Source organism: Glycine soja, chromosome 15 (assembly GCF_004193775.1).
Source record: "Glycine soja cultivar W05 chromosome 15, ASM419377v2, whole genome shotgun sequence".
Taxonomy (NCBI): domain Eukaryota; kingdom Viridiplantae; phylum Streptophyta; class Magnoliopsida; order Fabales; family Fabaceae; genus Glycine; species Glycine soja.
The window spans coordinates 10,913,618-10,930,727 of record NC_041016.1 but is presented as its reverse complement, the minus strand read 5'-3'; the positions used below and the strand labels follow the sequence as shown (position 1 = coordinate 10,930,727).

At 31.4% G+C, this 17,110-nt stretch overlaps 1 protein-coding gene across 3 annotated transcripts; it reads left to right on the top strand.

Annotated features, from left to right (window-relative positions):
* Positions 1 to 3,828: 3,828 nt before the first annotated feature.
* LOC114386850 (probable WRKY transcription factor 35) lies at positions 3,829 to 8,134 on the top strand. 3 transcript variants are annotated; one of them, XM_028346902.1, is made up of 4 exons: positions 3,829 to 5,025; positions 5,789 to 5,929; positions 6,583 to 7,158; positions 7,498 to 8,134. In XM_028346902.1, exons 1-4 carry the CDS (start codon positions 4,244 to 4,246, stop codon positions 7,610 to 7,612), a joined length of 1,614 nt encoding a protein of 537 aa, XP_028202703.1. In that variant the 5' UTR covers positions 3,829 to 4,243; the 3' UTR covers positions 7,613 to 8,134. The 3 variants fall into 3 exon arrangements, 2 of the variants coding, with proteins under 2 accessions (XP_028202703.1, XP_028202704.1); XM_028346903.1 differs by having other exon boundaries at positions 3,830 to 5,025; positions 7,493 to 7,623; XR_003661188.1 differs by having other exon boundaries at positions 3,831 to 5,025; positions 6,583 to 7,338; positions 7,493 to 8,134.
* The last annotated feature ends 8,976 nt before the right edge of the window (positions 8,135 to 17,110 follow it).

The following is a 17,110-nucleotide window of genomic DNA, read 5'->3' as shown; positions in this document are numbered from 1 at the left end:
TGAATTAAACAATTATCCAATTATTCTTGAAACTTCTTAAGATTATAGTTGACATCCAGTGCATGACGTAATACCCAAACTCTTAATTGTATACACATGTAGTGAAATCTTAATTGTATATCTCTTCATATGTTTTACACAGGTGGTTCATGTAATCACAATTGTATATTTACTCTATTTTATTTCATTATTTTCCTCGAATCATCTATTTCCAGTTTGTCTTGTAATAACCCCAAGTATAATTATGTCACACAGTTGCCTTCTCAGCATTAATTTTACCATACCATCATTCATTATCGTGTCTATATTTGTCACCAATGTTTTGTTTGGCTTGAAAATGGCATTTTTGAGGCTTCAATGATAATTAAGAATGTAATTCACAGATGACATAGCTAGACATATAGAGGGAAATCATGGGATAAAGGTGAATTGGGTCTCAAGAATCAGGCTGTGTATAACAGCAAAACATGTGAAATGTAGCTCGTGAAATTGGAAAATGTTGAGGTGGATCTTCTTGTAATTTGTCCGTTCGAGGACAACTAATGTATAGAATCCAAAGACAAATGTCAGAGTTCATTCAAAGCACTCATAATTACTCGAAAAAACTATTTCCCTTGTTACTGGAGTCACTGCCTAACACTTAGGTAGATGAAGACGAGTAGATTAAATGAAGGTTGAATAAAAAGGCTCATTTGGTGATAATAGTTTAAAATTACAACTAGGTGTTGCTATCTTTGGGAAAGTTAGGAAATTAGTAGGCCACTAGTTCCTGCTCTTCTTTTAATTACTATAGGTATCTCTGGGAGTTACAATCTTGCATTGTTTGAATTGTTATAGGTATCTCTGGGAAAGATCAATAAATTACTTGACTCATGGAGTGGACACCTTGGGCTTGGGGGAGTTCAGATTGAGTGAAAGACTATTGAAGGAATATGATATACAGTACTCAAAAGGAAATGAGTCAACTTGGATGCAAAACCTGTCATCTTTTACAAGAGACACTTTCTAGAATTATTGAACTTCTTAATTTTTCCATTTTGGATTCTGAAGGCATCTCGTTGTGCTTTAGCTTTCACCCTTTTTTGTAGTCAGTATATTTATATTCCTATTACTAGCAATCCCTGTGGCATTCATCTTATTAGCATTGCTATTTCTTATTATTGCAATCTACGTGGGAAGCTTTGCCCAATACAAAGAATTAAAAAAAATAACCAATGAACAAAAATGGTTATAATTTGAAGAGAAAAAGATTGAAAACTTACAGAATCAAAAGTGTCCAATGGAAGACCCTCCAGGTGCCGCCTAATCACAACATTACCCTCCCTACGAACAAGTTTTATGTTCAGGAACCCACGAACCAGGAGCCAAGAGTGCCTCTAAAACCTATGAAACAACGAACTCACAAACCCACTAGAAATATTAATAGCAGTGAAGATACAATATTGAAAATTCTATCTAACCATTATCATCTCTTATCATTGCCTTAGATGTAAATTTCTTAGGGTTGCGTTGTGCCACGAACAATGACGACAATGGCGAACATGACGGTGACAATCAATGGTGGTTGTGAGGTAACGAGCACGGGGGAGAGAAAGTCATGAGGAGAGAAAAGGGTTTTCGATGAGCGCATGGAGAAAAACAGGATTTAGGGTTTTTAATTTAAGTAAAAATACAACATTGGTTTTTTTTAATAAAAAAACCAGTGTTAACAATCTCATGTTAACATCGATTTTTACCTCCACTTAACATTGGATTTTTAGAAACCGATGCTAATCAACTAATGTTAACATCGATTTTTGGTAAAATCGATGTTAACATGAGATTGCTAACATCGGTTTTATAAAAACCGATGTTAATAAAGTCGTGTTATTTACGACAATGCCACCGTATATTTGTTAACATCAATTTTATCGAAAACCGATGTTAACCCTACGATGTTAAATCAATAAATTTTAGTAGTAATAATTTATTCACAAATTTAAACATCCAATTCCAGCCATTCAATCATATTAATTATATTTGTTTTGTATTGTTCATTGAAGAATTATGGAACAAGCATTCTCTGAAATGCAATGCATAGACCTAAAAACAAATTAACTGGTGCTTTTGAAAAAAAACAAATTAATTAATTTTGTAGGATTAAGTTATACACATCTCAAAATTATGAGATAGTATATATCAAAATCTATCCCAATGATTATTGTCAGATTTATTGGATCACTTACTATTGAGTCATTATCGGATCACATGTAGATGTTTAATCTTATAAAATTCATCTTGGAGATGTTTACTTCTTAGTGTGAGACAATGTGTTGGAGATCCTAATTATTTAGTATGTAAGTGAACCAAAAACTTTATGTTAACTAATTTTGTAAGATGAAATTAGACATAATCTAAAATGATAAAAAAATTAATTATTGTAATATTTTTATTTATTTATAGGAATAAAAAATAATAACAAGAGATTTATAATAATTTATACATTTTTAGTCAATCAAATGAGTTAGAAATTGTTAATTGATGTGATATGATGCTATTGAAGATGAGTTTTGAAAGTAAGGAAGTTTTTTTTGAAGGGCATGAAATGTGGTGTGGGTAATGTACGACTTGACTTTTTTGCTGTTCCTTTTCAAACTGTTCTTGTGTTGCTCTTTCGAAATGATATCGTTTTCATGATTTGTATGGAGTATATTCATGGTTAAATATTAACACAATTGTTATGCGACATAATTTTGAAGGGACAATACAAAAATTACTTGAAAAGAGACACCAAAGAAGCAACATGGGGTAATGTAATGGTGTCTCATTGTTGTGAAGGAACACCGTAGGCACAGCATAGCAGACATATAGATAGGTGCCACGTTAAAACATTCTTTCCTTACGGAAAGAAACGGGAGAGAGTAAGATTGAATGGCTCGAAACGTTTCTCCGCGAAATGCGGCTACTTGCCGCCTCTTTTGTTTCTTGTTAATTGTTTTGTTTTCTTTGAAATTAAAACACCATTGTATCTTTATATTTGTATCTTTGATTTATTTATTTATATATTTCATTTTGATGCTAAGAAGATAACAATACTACCAAGCGAGGGAATGGAGAATACAAACAAGTGTTCATACTTTTATTATTACCATCTTTTATCTATATTTGTTTCTCTTCTTCTGACTTTTCATAGATAAAATTGTGAGACTAATTCTAATAATCATGCAAAATTCTCTTTAGAGTGATGTATATAAAACTAAAATTTCTTATTTTTTATATAAAATTATACTTTATTTTTACTCTAGCTAATTTTAGAGATAAGTTGCAAAATGATGTATTTGACAAAAAGAAAAAAAAGTTTAGTCACACTACAAATATCTTTTATAGGAAATGTAGATGGTAAAGCAAGATAATATAAGTACAAAATATGTTGTCAATGAGTATTTAAAAGTAATTAGATATTAGATATTTATATTTGATGTTTTTTAATCATAATATTAATATGAAATATTTATAGTAAAAAATAATAACTAATCTTTATTTGAGATCATAAAATCCACATTATAAATAAATATTATTCTTTTAATATAATTTATTTTATACTTAAAATCTAAATTACTTGAAATTTGAAACTAAAATAATTTTATGCGTTAATTTATAGAAATGAGAACATTATTATAACTATTATAAAAGGGAGAATAATAATAAATAATTAAGAAAACAGTGGCATCAAATTGACCCTTAGATGGTATTTGATAAATCTCCCAGCTCTACAGTTGTGTTATTTTATTAGTCCAACTATTTTGTGTGATTTAAAATTCCTTCTCTCTCCTAATGTTGCGTGTACAGAATGGAGCTGTTTTGTGTGAAAAGTCAGCGTCTCCGTCTCTCTCTATAAACCCATTCTCTTTTGTTTTGTTTGTTATTGAAGAGGAACAATCAGTTTCAACCCCCCAAAAACCTGTTCCTTAATTTGCTTTTTCTTGCTTCTTAACAGCCAAATCCAGGAGAAAGCCTTTCTTCTCACACCCCCTTCTTAATTATCTCTAGCTAGCACCAAACAAATAAAATTCCCGCAACATTTGCATGTCTCTCATCATATCTTTCTCTAATTATATTGTTGTCTCAAGCTCCAACATCCATCATCTATGCTAGTTTCAAAACATGTCACACACACACGCCCTTCTTCCTTGCATAACATCAACAAGCTCAAGCTCTTGTTCTTGTTCTTGTTCTTCCACTAATAACTAGGAAAAGAAAAAGCATGTGCAGCAGCATCTTTGGGCCAATAATCATGGACAATTACCAAGGTGACTTAACTGACATACTCCGAGCCAGTGGTGGAGCATATGGTAGCACAGGCACAGGCACAGGCACTTCATCATCTGATCAATTACCTACTACATCTCATCATCTTCATCATCATTCCTCTCACACCACCCTCTCTCATAATGATCACTGGCACCACCAACACTTCTCTTCTTCTTCTTCTTCTGATCCCATCACTTTCTCTTCTTCTTCTTCTTCTTCTTCTTCGGTGCTAATTCAAGACCCTATGAGAGGAGCCACAAACTTTGGTGATCCTTTCTCAATCATGAGAGATCCCTTCCTTCAGGTGCTTGACATGCCTTCTTCAGCTTCTGCCTACTTCACTGGTGGCTTGGAATTAGAAGCAGCTGCAACTTTTGGTGCTGCAGTCAATACTAATTCTAATACTGCTACTAGTTCTACTACTAATACTAATACTACTACCACTACTGTTTTTGCTGCTGCACACAAGATGCTTGTGGAACATGACAACAATAGCATGAGAAGGCCTTGTAAAAACATATTCTCAAACATGATTCAGATCTCTCCCAATGCAAAGTTACCAGTCTCACCCTATGATTCCACCACCACAGCCATGGCACCTTCTCCAAGGCCAATTAAGCCTCCTGCTGTGGTTTCACCCAACATTATGCTGAATGCAAACACCTCCAAGGAGTGCCTTGTGGACACCACAGGAATGCAGATCTCATCTCCACGGAATCCGGGTCTTAAAAGAAGGTCAGAAATGATAACATATTATATACTTTACTTAATTAATATCTGCACAAGTGCACAGAGAATCAAATTTAATTCATGCTTGTGGGTACATTAATTTCACGAGAGAATCATAAATTATTAATCACATATATACTTTTCATTTTTTTTTTCTGAAGGGGGTGGAGGGGGTGAAATTTTATGAAAGTGGTGGTGACTATGGTGAAGTTGACACTGTAGAGAGAAAGTAGGGTTTGGCATGAGTTAGGTACTTGTGTTCCTTTTCTTGTGCTTTTCCAAATCGGTTTCCGTTGACTGGCCCAGTTAAGCTAGGTAGCTGCTGAATATGAGAATTGAGAAATAGTAGTTTCATATTGTTATGAGGACTAAACATGGTTTATTCAATGAGGCTTTTCGTAGGCTTTAATCCACCTGAAAAAAGTAGAGTACTTAGAGTTAGCTCGGCGTGTCACACACACAATAACAGTCACACACTGAGCTTTCACCCAACTTATCTTAAACCACCTGAAAATTCCTATTCCTTCTATCCTCATTCATTATCATCTCATCATCACAGAACCGTATTCCTTCACTCACTGCAAAAAACCAAATTAAATTGCTTGATCTCATACTTATTCTCGAATATTCTATATCTCTCTCTTTGTAATATTCTTATTAATATCTTTCCTTATATCGCACGTTGTTTGGTCAGAGTTTAAGAGTGAATAAGTAATTAAGTAATTGATATAATATATAGTTTTTTTTTTTGTGTGTGTAATTGCTGCAGGAAGAACCAGGCTAAAAAGGTTGTTTGTATTCCTGCACCAGCAGCTACAAACAGCAGACAGACTGGAGAGGTAGTTCCGTCTGATTTGTGGGCTTGGAGAAAATATGGTCAGAAACCCATTAAAGGTTCACCTTATCCCAGGTTAGCCTCTTGTTAGTTTAGCCTTAGCCTTAGGTATATATGATTGATATATTATTCGTTTTAAGATAAGATATATTTTAGGAATATATAATACTATAACTGTGGGCATAATAGCTACACCAAATATATATATCACAACTTCTCTTCTGGCTCTAAACTCAATTTCTTGTAGCTTACTATATATATATATTGTTAACTTCTTGAATCTCTTGACCATTGAATATGGACCGGTCACACTTTGAGGTTTAAAACCAACTAGGCTAAAAACTTTCCTATTCAGAAAACACTCTTTACCCATCTTTTTTTATTAGAAAAGAATCACTGTACTAACAAGCAAATGTCTGGTTAGAGATTCGTCGTTTTCTTTAAGTTCTCTGAAAAAACTGGCAAAAAAAAAGAAGCAAATGTTTCTCTTAAATAAGTTGAACCGAATTTATCAAGAGAGTAGTTATGGTACTCTGAAAAATCTAAGGATTTTCATGCAGTTATCTTTTAGGTCAATAGTTGAATGAGTTGTCACAAACGAATAAGAGATATGGTTAAGAAATTAGTTTTTGTATTAACCCTATGTTGTTATAAGGGTTGGAATATTTCTTTCTTATTTCCATTTGGGTGTTGTTATAGTGTTTCTTATTTGTCGTGGCTTCTATCAGGGGTTACTACAGATGCAGCAGCTCTAAGGGTTGCTCTGCGAGGAAGCAAGTTGAGAGGAGCAGGAATGATCCAAACATGTTGGTTATCACATACACATCAGAGCACAACCATCCATGGCCAACTCAAAGAAATGCTCTGGCTGGTTCAACAAGATCACAGCCATCCAAGAACAACAACAATGCTGCTTCCAATTCAAAGAATTCAGAAGGCTCAAACCCCCAAAAGGGCACAGCTACAAGAACAAAGGATGAAGAAGAGAGCAACAATAATAACAATAGTGAGGGAAATGTGTCCCCAGTTATGGCTGGGAACTCATCAAACAGTGTGAAGGAAGAGAATATGGAAGACATAGAGAGGCATCAGATTGAGATGGATGAGGGAGAGTTTAGTGATGGACTCCCTTATAAGCCTAGTTTGATGGATCAGAGTACTAATAACCAACAATCTGAGGACTTCTTTGCTGAGTTGGGAGAAATAGAAGCTGACCCACTTGACCTTTTGTTCACACAGGGTTTTGGTGGTGCTGATGATCAAAGGGAATCCAAGTCCTTAGATCCATTTCATCTCTTTGACTGGTCAGGAGACAACAACACCAACACCAACACAAGTAGTTCATTTGAAGAACCTAATAATAAGAGAAGGTTATAACAAGACCTAGAAAAAAAAAAGGCATGCAGCACCTCCCTCACAAAAGACCTTAATATTACGATGATCATGCTTTTAAGTTTTATTTGGTGGTGCAAATATCATTCAAGGTCATGTTATGCTCTTTTTTCTTATTATTTGGTTTGAAAAATCTGTCATGTGGGGGAGGGTGTGGGAGAGAGAGATTGAGATTTCCACTTTTTCTGCTTACTACTACAACTGCTGCCTTACCTTTTTTTTTTTTTTTTTCTTGTTATTTACCAGAACAGTCAAGGAGATAAAATTAGTAGAGTGAAAAAAAAAAAAGAGTGCTGGTTGATTGGAAGCAAACTCAACGAGTCCCACATTCCTTTTGGAATATTGGTGGATGGGACAGAAAGCTGAGGAACAGAAGGTTACAACAGTTAAAACAAGTACATTCACTATAGACATGACTCGAAAGCTCAGTGAGTAGATTAATGATGATAATGGGATGGGACTAGCCCTTTCATCTTTTCAAGTGGGAAAAATTATTTAAAAGCTCATGTGGGGTTTTCTACACAAAGTGAAAAAATAAAAGAGAGAGATCAGAGATTTTCTTGCTGAGGTGAAATATATGAAAGAAGACAAAAGAATATATATAGGGTTATAGTTAAGTTATATATTATATTATTATCATACTATAATATAGAGCTTGACTTTTCATATCAGTCATTTCTAGGATGTGTGACGTGAGAGGGGAAAATGCATGCTTTGGTTCCTCGGCTTTCTGTTTTTTATTATCCACCAACTCATGTTCATTGTTTTGAATGAGATGAGATTACTTTATTATATGTTTCTTACACTAGTTATTAATTACATTTTGATTCTATTGTTTTATTATCATTAAAAAAATGGTCATTTATATATTCTGGGTCTTATCTGTTAGCATCGGAAGTTTTCTGTTTAGATAATAAAATCCAGCAAAACGAGGTTGGCATTTAATCATTTCCCATGTGCATGCTTGCCTATTGTGCTTGTATATTCATAATTAAATGTAGAATCCTCGATCCGTTTAAATATAAGAATAAGTTTGGAAAACGCAATAAATATATATATATATATATATATATATATATATATATATATAGACCTAAAAAGCCTTGGCTCATTGACAACTTGACCGAGGATATATGATGTTAGAGATTAGGTACGTAGTATATAAATAATATATTCGTAAACTAGGTAAAAAGCCTACAATGATACATATATCTTCCGTAATTTTATGATTTTGTGTGCATGTATATTTTGTGAATATATTCAAAGTGGAAGAGTTCAATTTTCCTTGACCATACACTATCTAAGTATCTACACCAAAATCCAAAACTTATCTAAAAGTCCTACACTTTACAAATTAATATGGGTAAATTGTACCTGTTCTTTGAGCCTTTTTGTGTGTGTTTACCCTTTTGAGCTAAATAATTGCAATGCTAGTTTCTTCAGCTGAAGTTTGTGCAGTGCTTTCTAATTAAGAACTTTTAGCAAATGAGTATTCATAATAGCATAGTAGTGGATAGTTTAATTTACCTGAAAATAATAATAAAAAATCAACACTACTAAAAAAAATAAATTCAACGACAATTTTGAATTATCTTTAAAGCTAATGCGATAATAACACTAATTTTAAATACAATTTTAATAAAATTGTCTTTGAACAATTATTTTTTAAGATGATTTTTATAAAACCATCGTCGTATATATTTTATTATTTATAAAATTGTCGCTGCGTTATTTATTAAGATAGTTTTTGGAAACTGTGTGTGGTAAAAGAATATTTTTTTAGTATTGCAAACATATTAGTGTATATATATGTATGCATTAATTATTAGTTCTTTAATTATATGATAAACCTTATTAGTCAAATTTTATTGGTCCATAGTTAGGCATAAATTCATTTTTAGTACATTAAAAATTTATTTGGCTATTAAATAAAATCAAGAATTAATCATTTCCTAACCAACAATCAAAAATTAAATTCTGTCAAAATCTGGAGATTATCAAAGTAAATTTTATTACTCACGATAAACTCTTTTCTACGAGCATGATTAAGCAAGGCATATATTTTAAAAGAGTATATAAATAACGTAGAAGTGTTGAAATTTAGTATGTATTGTGCAGGACATGGAGCTTTGTAGTGTTAATTAATTAAGAATGACGAATGGATAATATTCTTTCAGTGCTTTACATATTTTTCTACGCAATCATTTCGCGACAATTGGTGTTAGTGGGGACTCTAAGTGTTGTGGTGGAGTGAGAGTAAGGTCCTGTCCAAGGGCACTTTGATACTTAATATTTGCTTTAGGAAGTGTAATATGTATAGTTCGTAGAAATGCATATATACAAGTGGCTGAAAATCTGTTTATAGAGGAAAGTGGCTCCTCAACAAGTGATCCATTTATGATCTTGTTGGAATTGTGTTGTGTTAGATCTCAGACTATTTTATGCTCTTGTTCCTATCTTGTCGTTGTTTCTCAGTGGTTGTGAATGGTGAACAATACCTACAAAAACACGCCAATGCTTAAATTAGCAAAGGGATTTCACACGCAAGTGTATAAGGATATATTGTGTCCTTTATATAGTAATATGCCATGATAAAATAGGGAAATAATATCTCATATAAATAGAGAAAGTTGCCGATCATATAAAAAAAAAGTGACTAAAGTAGGAAGATTTTATTCTTATGAGGGTTAAATCATGATTCATATCTTTCAAGGATTTTAGGATAATAAAAGTAAGGGGTTTAAGTCGTAATCTTTTCAGATATCAAAATATGGTATGATTCTTTATCCAAAGTATACATAAGGTGGGATGTTAGATAATATTTTGAGGGGAATTTAAACCAAAGTCTTAATTGAAACTTAGAAAGAGAAATAGAGAAAAATATAAATATAATAAATGATATAATATAACAGAAATAGAGAAATAACACATGTTAATAAGGTGTTTGATAATATTACTGTTAACATAACAGGATTAACTAAGTTTTTAATTTATTTCTTATTTTTTAAATTTGATTTTTAGTTCCTAAACTTAAAAAAAAATCAATTTTTAGTTTCTAAAATCTTATCAAATAAATAAAAATAATAGATTCTAACTTTTATTTACGGATTAAAAACTAAAATTTTAAAAAATTTAGAAACCTTAATTGATCAAATAAAAGTTTAGTTACCAAAAAACCTTAATATAAAAAAGTTAAAAAATCTTGATCAATCAAACTTATGTTTAAACTAAAAATTAAATTTCTAAAAAGTTTAGTAATTACAATAACCCAACATATTATTACACTATTTTGAAGAATGATTATCTTTTATAACCACAAGTGTGTTTTGGTTATGGTTTTATCGAGTATGTGATCATGTGAAGAGAATAATGAATCATAGTCTATCTTTGAATTATACATGAACAATGATCCATGATGGAAATTGTGATTCATCTTTGAATTTCACATAAAGACTTCCATTTCAAATTAAAATGTATCCATCTATCATCTCTAAGAATAAATCTTGTAACTCATGCTTGCATACATTCTTTGAGATAATGAAAGTATACATTGGACTTCATCAAGTTAGCGTTGACCCAACTAGTTGGACACCAATAGTCAAAGACCCAAACAAACATATATCTACATATTTTTGGGAGTTGCTCCCTTGTACCACACTAGCTTTGTAACTGGGCATGTTGTGGTCACCATTTAAATCTCAAGATCCTTAGCAAGCTTACTCATTTGGGAAATCCATGGGAGCCTAAATGCTCGAAGCTTTGTTGCAATAGAAATTCCCACAAAGGCATTTTATTGCAATAGAAATCCATGGCGTGTGTCCCTTTAACGTGTGTGTCCCTTTATATACATTGATATGTCATATTAAAATAGGAAAAGTACTATCTTGGCTAAATATGAAAAGTTGTATCCTTTATTGAGATAAGTAAAGTTAGAAAATAAAATGATTTTTATGTATAACAAGGTAAAATCATGATTTTATCTTGGTATAGATTTCAAGACAATAAAGTTAGTTAAGCCATGATCTTTATAGATATGGGGATATAACTAATATGATTTTGGTCCATCTAATCACTCTTTTTTTTATTGTTTAGGGATTTAAATGGATATTGTTAGATTTTTATTTTCATAAGTTTATATATCCTTTCTTTTTTATTTATGGGAGAGTCCGATGGGGATATTCATTTTGTAGTTGAAGAAAAATTTCTGTAATTGATGAGGTCATTGATAAGTCCATGGGCCTCATGATATACCACGGGTTTTAGGAGGTGGGGTCTAATTTAAATCCCTCTCTCGGACATTAATATTAGTGATCAGATATTCCTTTCAATTATTGCAACGAACTTCAGTTTTAAGGGTAATAAATTAAATATGATAGCGAGGAGCGTATTGACACAATGTAGTTTGACATTTTCCTGTTCAATTTCTTATATATAATTTTCTTGTTCATATATTGTGTGTGCGCGCTTAGCTTTAACGATATATACGGGAGAAATTTTATGGTATTCATTGTGATATTTCTGTTCAAAAGAATAGCAGTATCGGCCGTTGATTGATCATCGTTTTTTTAAAATAAGCAAAGAGATATGTATTATATACAAAAGGAACACAAACGGATTTCCAAAATCATTTACAATAATGAATTTTAGATGAGAGTTTTTCAAATTAAGTTCATTTTTTTTAACAACCAAAAAGAGATTTTTATATAATCATTACTTGGAACCAATGGTACCTAAGTTATATTACAACAATATGTTATCGGTAAACAATTTTAAGCTCACATATTCTCTCTCACCTAGCAGACTATAATATAATTTATTCTTAAAAAATAAAACACGTGTATCCAATAGCTATTCCAACGAACTCAAACCTTCAAATTACTTAGTACTGACCTGAAATTACATACAAGTTATATAACATATATGATGTTTATCCTGCAAGCTGTAACTAATTACCAAGCCAACATCAAATTAAGTTCATTGTGCAGGTTAAAAGCATTTTATCTACCATTCGTCCATTTGATTGTATTCACACAAAATACATTTTTATACCAAACGTGAGCTTATTCATTGAAATTGAAACTTTTACATGATTTGATATTTAAAAAAAGACTGTTCATGCAATATATATACGTACAAATACTTGAATAAACAGGTCATGTGCATGTTAATGTCATGCATGTTATAATTAGCAAAAGATATGTGTCGACCTATATAGTGGAGGTTTCTCTTCTCTAAAATGTGACATTTTGGCCTCAACACCTTCAAGCCACATATCTTCTTCATAATGGAGACAACTTTTATTTTGCTCAAGCTAAGTTATTGGCTTTAGTCTTGTCAAATCCATAAACTTTAGTGAAATCCATTCTTACCCCCCCTTACAAATGAAGTCACTTCAATAGGTAGAGAAAAACAACAGTCTATTTAATGCTTTTAATTGCACACACGGGCTTTTCCTCTTCTAGTTGATTGACGGGTAAGAGTCATTCATTATGGATTTGAAGGAATAAGGATGCAACTTAGCTTGTGGGAGTAACTGTAGTTCATGATTTTGAAGAAGGAAACGGGAGTCATCAATCGATAACCCACATAAAGCTTAATGATTCTGTGCTCTTTTTTTTTTTTGAAATGTTTGGTAATAATACCCTTTAGTCTTTTGATGAATGAGTTAACTTCTTTCGTCTATAGATATCAACCCTAGTATGATTTGCGCATGAAACATCACATAGTTTGAATATATTGGTCAAATATATTCATGAGAAACAGAAAAATAGTATCCTCGAATATGAATCATAATTGTGTTGATTTGCATCATTGGCTTAAGGTGAAATCTTTCTCAACCTGACATTTTCCTTGATAAATATTTAAAAAAGAAGAGTTCAAAAATGATATATATATTATTCTGCAGAAAAAATTCTGCTTAATTATATGCAAGTTATTTTAATCATATATATTCAATGAATTAATAAAAACATTATATATATATATATATATATATATATATATATATATATATATATATATATATTAGTTTATCAGTAGTTTGCTATAAATTAAATCAGTATATTCAATTAATTTATTGGTATGAGGAATCTTAAGTTTGAAGTTCACTAACATGATTCAAAGTAGTATATATAGACTTTAATTTTAAATATTAAAACAAAAACACTAACTCAGTTTCAAACTTATTATGAAAAGATTAGTTACAAGTAATTATTGGCATGGATTGTTATAAATATATATTTACTTTTTTATTTTATTTTTATTTGACCTTTTTATTATATCACTTATCATATATATATATATATATATATATATATATATTATTTTCTCATTTTATTATAAATTTTTTCTTTATATCTTTCTCTTTCCTCCTTTATCCATCTCAAAATGAGATGCTTATGAAATTGAGACAAGCAGGTCACAGTTGCGGAATTAATTAGTTGTTTATTTTTACTATAAAGGATGCCTTATATATAAATGAAAAAGAGGTGAGGACAACGATTAATCTAAATAACATCAATCACATCATGATAAAAACTATGATCGGTGTCATGTAAGCCGTTTGCTCGAGCAGTAATGACATTCATACGATGATTCAAAGTTCTTTCGATGTTAATGTCAAATCCACTTTATTTGTTTTGAGTACTCCTGTTTATTGGGCGGATTTGACGTTGTATTGACGAGGGCAAATCACGTGTAAGATTTAGCTAATTTAAAATGTTTAACAACTTTTAATTAATATACTATAATCATAGTAATCATGCTTTTTATTGACCTTTTGAATCACCATATATATCAATATATCTATATATTTTATGTTCACATTATTTACCACCCAGTTTGGGTAAAAATTTTGCTAAGTATCATCATGTAATGTCTTTGTATACTCTTAATTAAAAAAAAATGGTTTTTTCGTATATAATTATTCTCAGTAATATAAATGAAATAAACTAAACATTTTAAGCCTGGAACTGGAAGGTTGAGCTGAAGCATTCTTTCGAGAAGGAACTTTTTGCACTGAGATTTCTTAGCAAAGATGAGACCAAATTTAATTTGTAGTAACATAACATGTGCTGAGTTGGAGCAGCCTCCAACAGAGTCGAAGGACTTGATTTTGGGTTTTGGCTGATGCCATGAGAATTGCATTTTTGAGTCCTTTATTTTGTTTTTTTAAGTTCGTTTTTGTTTATTTATCTCACTCTACCAAAAGTAAAATACTTAATTTTTGAATTAATACTAAAAACAGAAATTCAACCGTTATACATACCTATAATAAATGTTGACTATCCTTAATAATTATTTTTTTTTAATTTATTTCAAATTGTATGTAATAATCGTAATATATATCTTGATAGATATAGATTTGAGCAAATATATAATTTGTTTCCCTTGTTGAGTTTATTTATATGCGCACGGTGAAAAAAAAAAGAATTTATTTTTAGGAGTCAATTTTTTTTAACATTTCTATGAAGAATTTATATAACATATTTTAAAAGATTGCAATTTGAAAATATAACCTCTGAATTATCATTTAAAAAGGATATCCAATCCTCATATATATATATATATATATATATATATCCATAATAAATACTAAGTATTTATTATCCTATAGTATTTTTTTCATTTTAAGTGCATATTTATTACAGTAATAAAAATAAAATATTTTAATTTGAATATTAACCTCTAGATTATAACTTAAAAATATAAATTAAACTCTCATAGATATCCCTAATAAATATTTACTACCCTAAGTGTGTGTCCTTGTGACATCTTATTGAGACTAAAAGCCTATAGGGAAAGAAACCTGAGCTAAATCAGCTCTAAGTTTACCGTACAAAATCAGGAACAAAATTATAAACATGAAATTTATTGGTCATTGTCAAAGCATGTTTAGCTGACTTACCTGCAACTTGATTTGCTTCACGGAGAACATGCTCCCAAGTACTATTGCCATCGTGAGCATGAATATCATTGAACAATATTATAGCACAAGTGTGTCATGCAAACTCCTCTTGAAAGCAACTGCATTGCAAGTTGAGAATTAGAATCCACTCTTATTTTCCTGAACCGTCTTGACCTAGTCAATTGCAGCCTTAACAATATAGCCTTCAACTTTGCTACTAAAATTGAGCTTCCTTTCAAATTCGAAATGAATTTACAAATGAAAAAACTTGTGTGGTCACGAATAGCTCCTCCATAAGCCAACATTCTACCATTATCAATAACTTAACCATCACAGTTAAGCACCACTTCATCAACAGCAGGAAACTCCCATATGATATTCAACCTATTTGAACTCATATGTCCAGATTTGGCAAATGATTCAAACCTCAACAAGCCGTCTTTATAAGAATGAGCCACTTACAAGCCTTCTTAATCACCACTTTTGTAGTCCACTTCTCCCCTTGGAATATAAACGTATTCATCTTCCACCAAAGAGTATTAAGCATGATTCCAAATAAAAGATTCTAGCTAACTCCATATGTATCCCTATCAATAAGAAGATTATTACTCAACCACGAAAGCCAATCTGTAGTTGAATAGAATTCCCCCTTGCATCAATTCTAATGAAAAATTGCCAAACCAGTTTAGAATCCGAGCAATCTCTAAATAAACGAAATAAAGTTTCCTCCAACTCAACACAGCTAGGACACAAATTCGAATGACTCATTTCAAATTGCATTCTTCTAAAATTTGTTGTGACACCCTCTACCCTACACATATATGTACTAATAATAAAAGGAATAAGAATACGGAATCAATTAAATTTTTTTTAAAACACATTTAAATAAAAACATTTCAAAAGGGTAAAAGGCGCATGTTCACTTTTCTAACATTATAATAGAATGTGTCCAAATAAATAATAAAATCATTTTGACTCAAAACAAGGTCATCCAAGACTTCATGTAATTAATATAGAAACATATGCCTCAATGCCACATCCTATCAGAGTATTGTGTTCTAGCACCCTCTAACATGAGGTTCTTTAAAGTCATCCACCTAGTTATATGCTCCCACGAACACAAGGTTCAAGATCATCACATGATCTAAACACAAATAACATACAGGGAGTGAGTTATCACATTTCTAAAAAAAATACAAATAAACAAAGATGTAATCAAAATAAATTATGAAAGTATTCATAACATAACTCAACTTAATACAATCCACGTCACTTCACCACTTTATCATTTAAAATTCATTTTTCAATCACCAATCACATTATACATGAATCACACATTCGGGTCAAGACGTAATAACACTCATCAATTTCATAATAAACAATTAACAAGCGTTATGCAACAATTATACTAAGACTCAAGCTTATATGCAATGTGGTACCATGTCAGTAAAAAACCACATTGGGGCGCTTAAGAGTACATAACAAGACACACTACACAATGGGTACGTCAGGTCACTCTCACTAAGTATAATCATAAGGTGACTAGTAAGGGTCACTCTGTTTTGCGGGAATATTCCAATCATATGGAATTAACATAGGCTTAAAGGAGCACTCAAACCGGGTGGCTTTATCCCCAATGCCTAGATTTTGAAGAATCCATTAAGGTCTCATCTTCCTGATTCAGGTCCTACCCCTAAAATAATTTTTGCATGCAGACACTGTTCATGAATTATACAATACTCACGACCTCACGCTCGTGTTTCAAACATGTTTAACACATTGCGTTATAATTTAAAACTTTAGGTTCCTAACTAGGAATCCTACACTTTCCCTTTAACACTGCTCATAATCATTTTTCTCAAGGTAAACATTAGTCGGGTTATTGTATAATTCAGACCTCACAACACAAGTATTGACACATCAAGTGTTAACTACACACTTATTCACAACCAAATCTC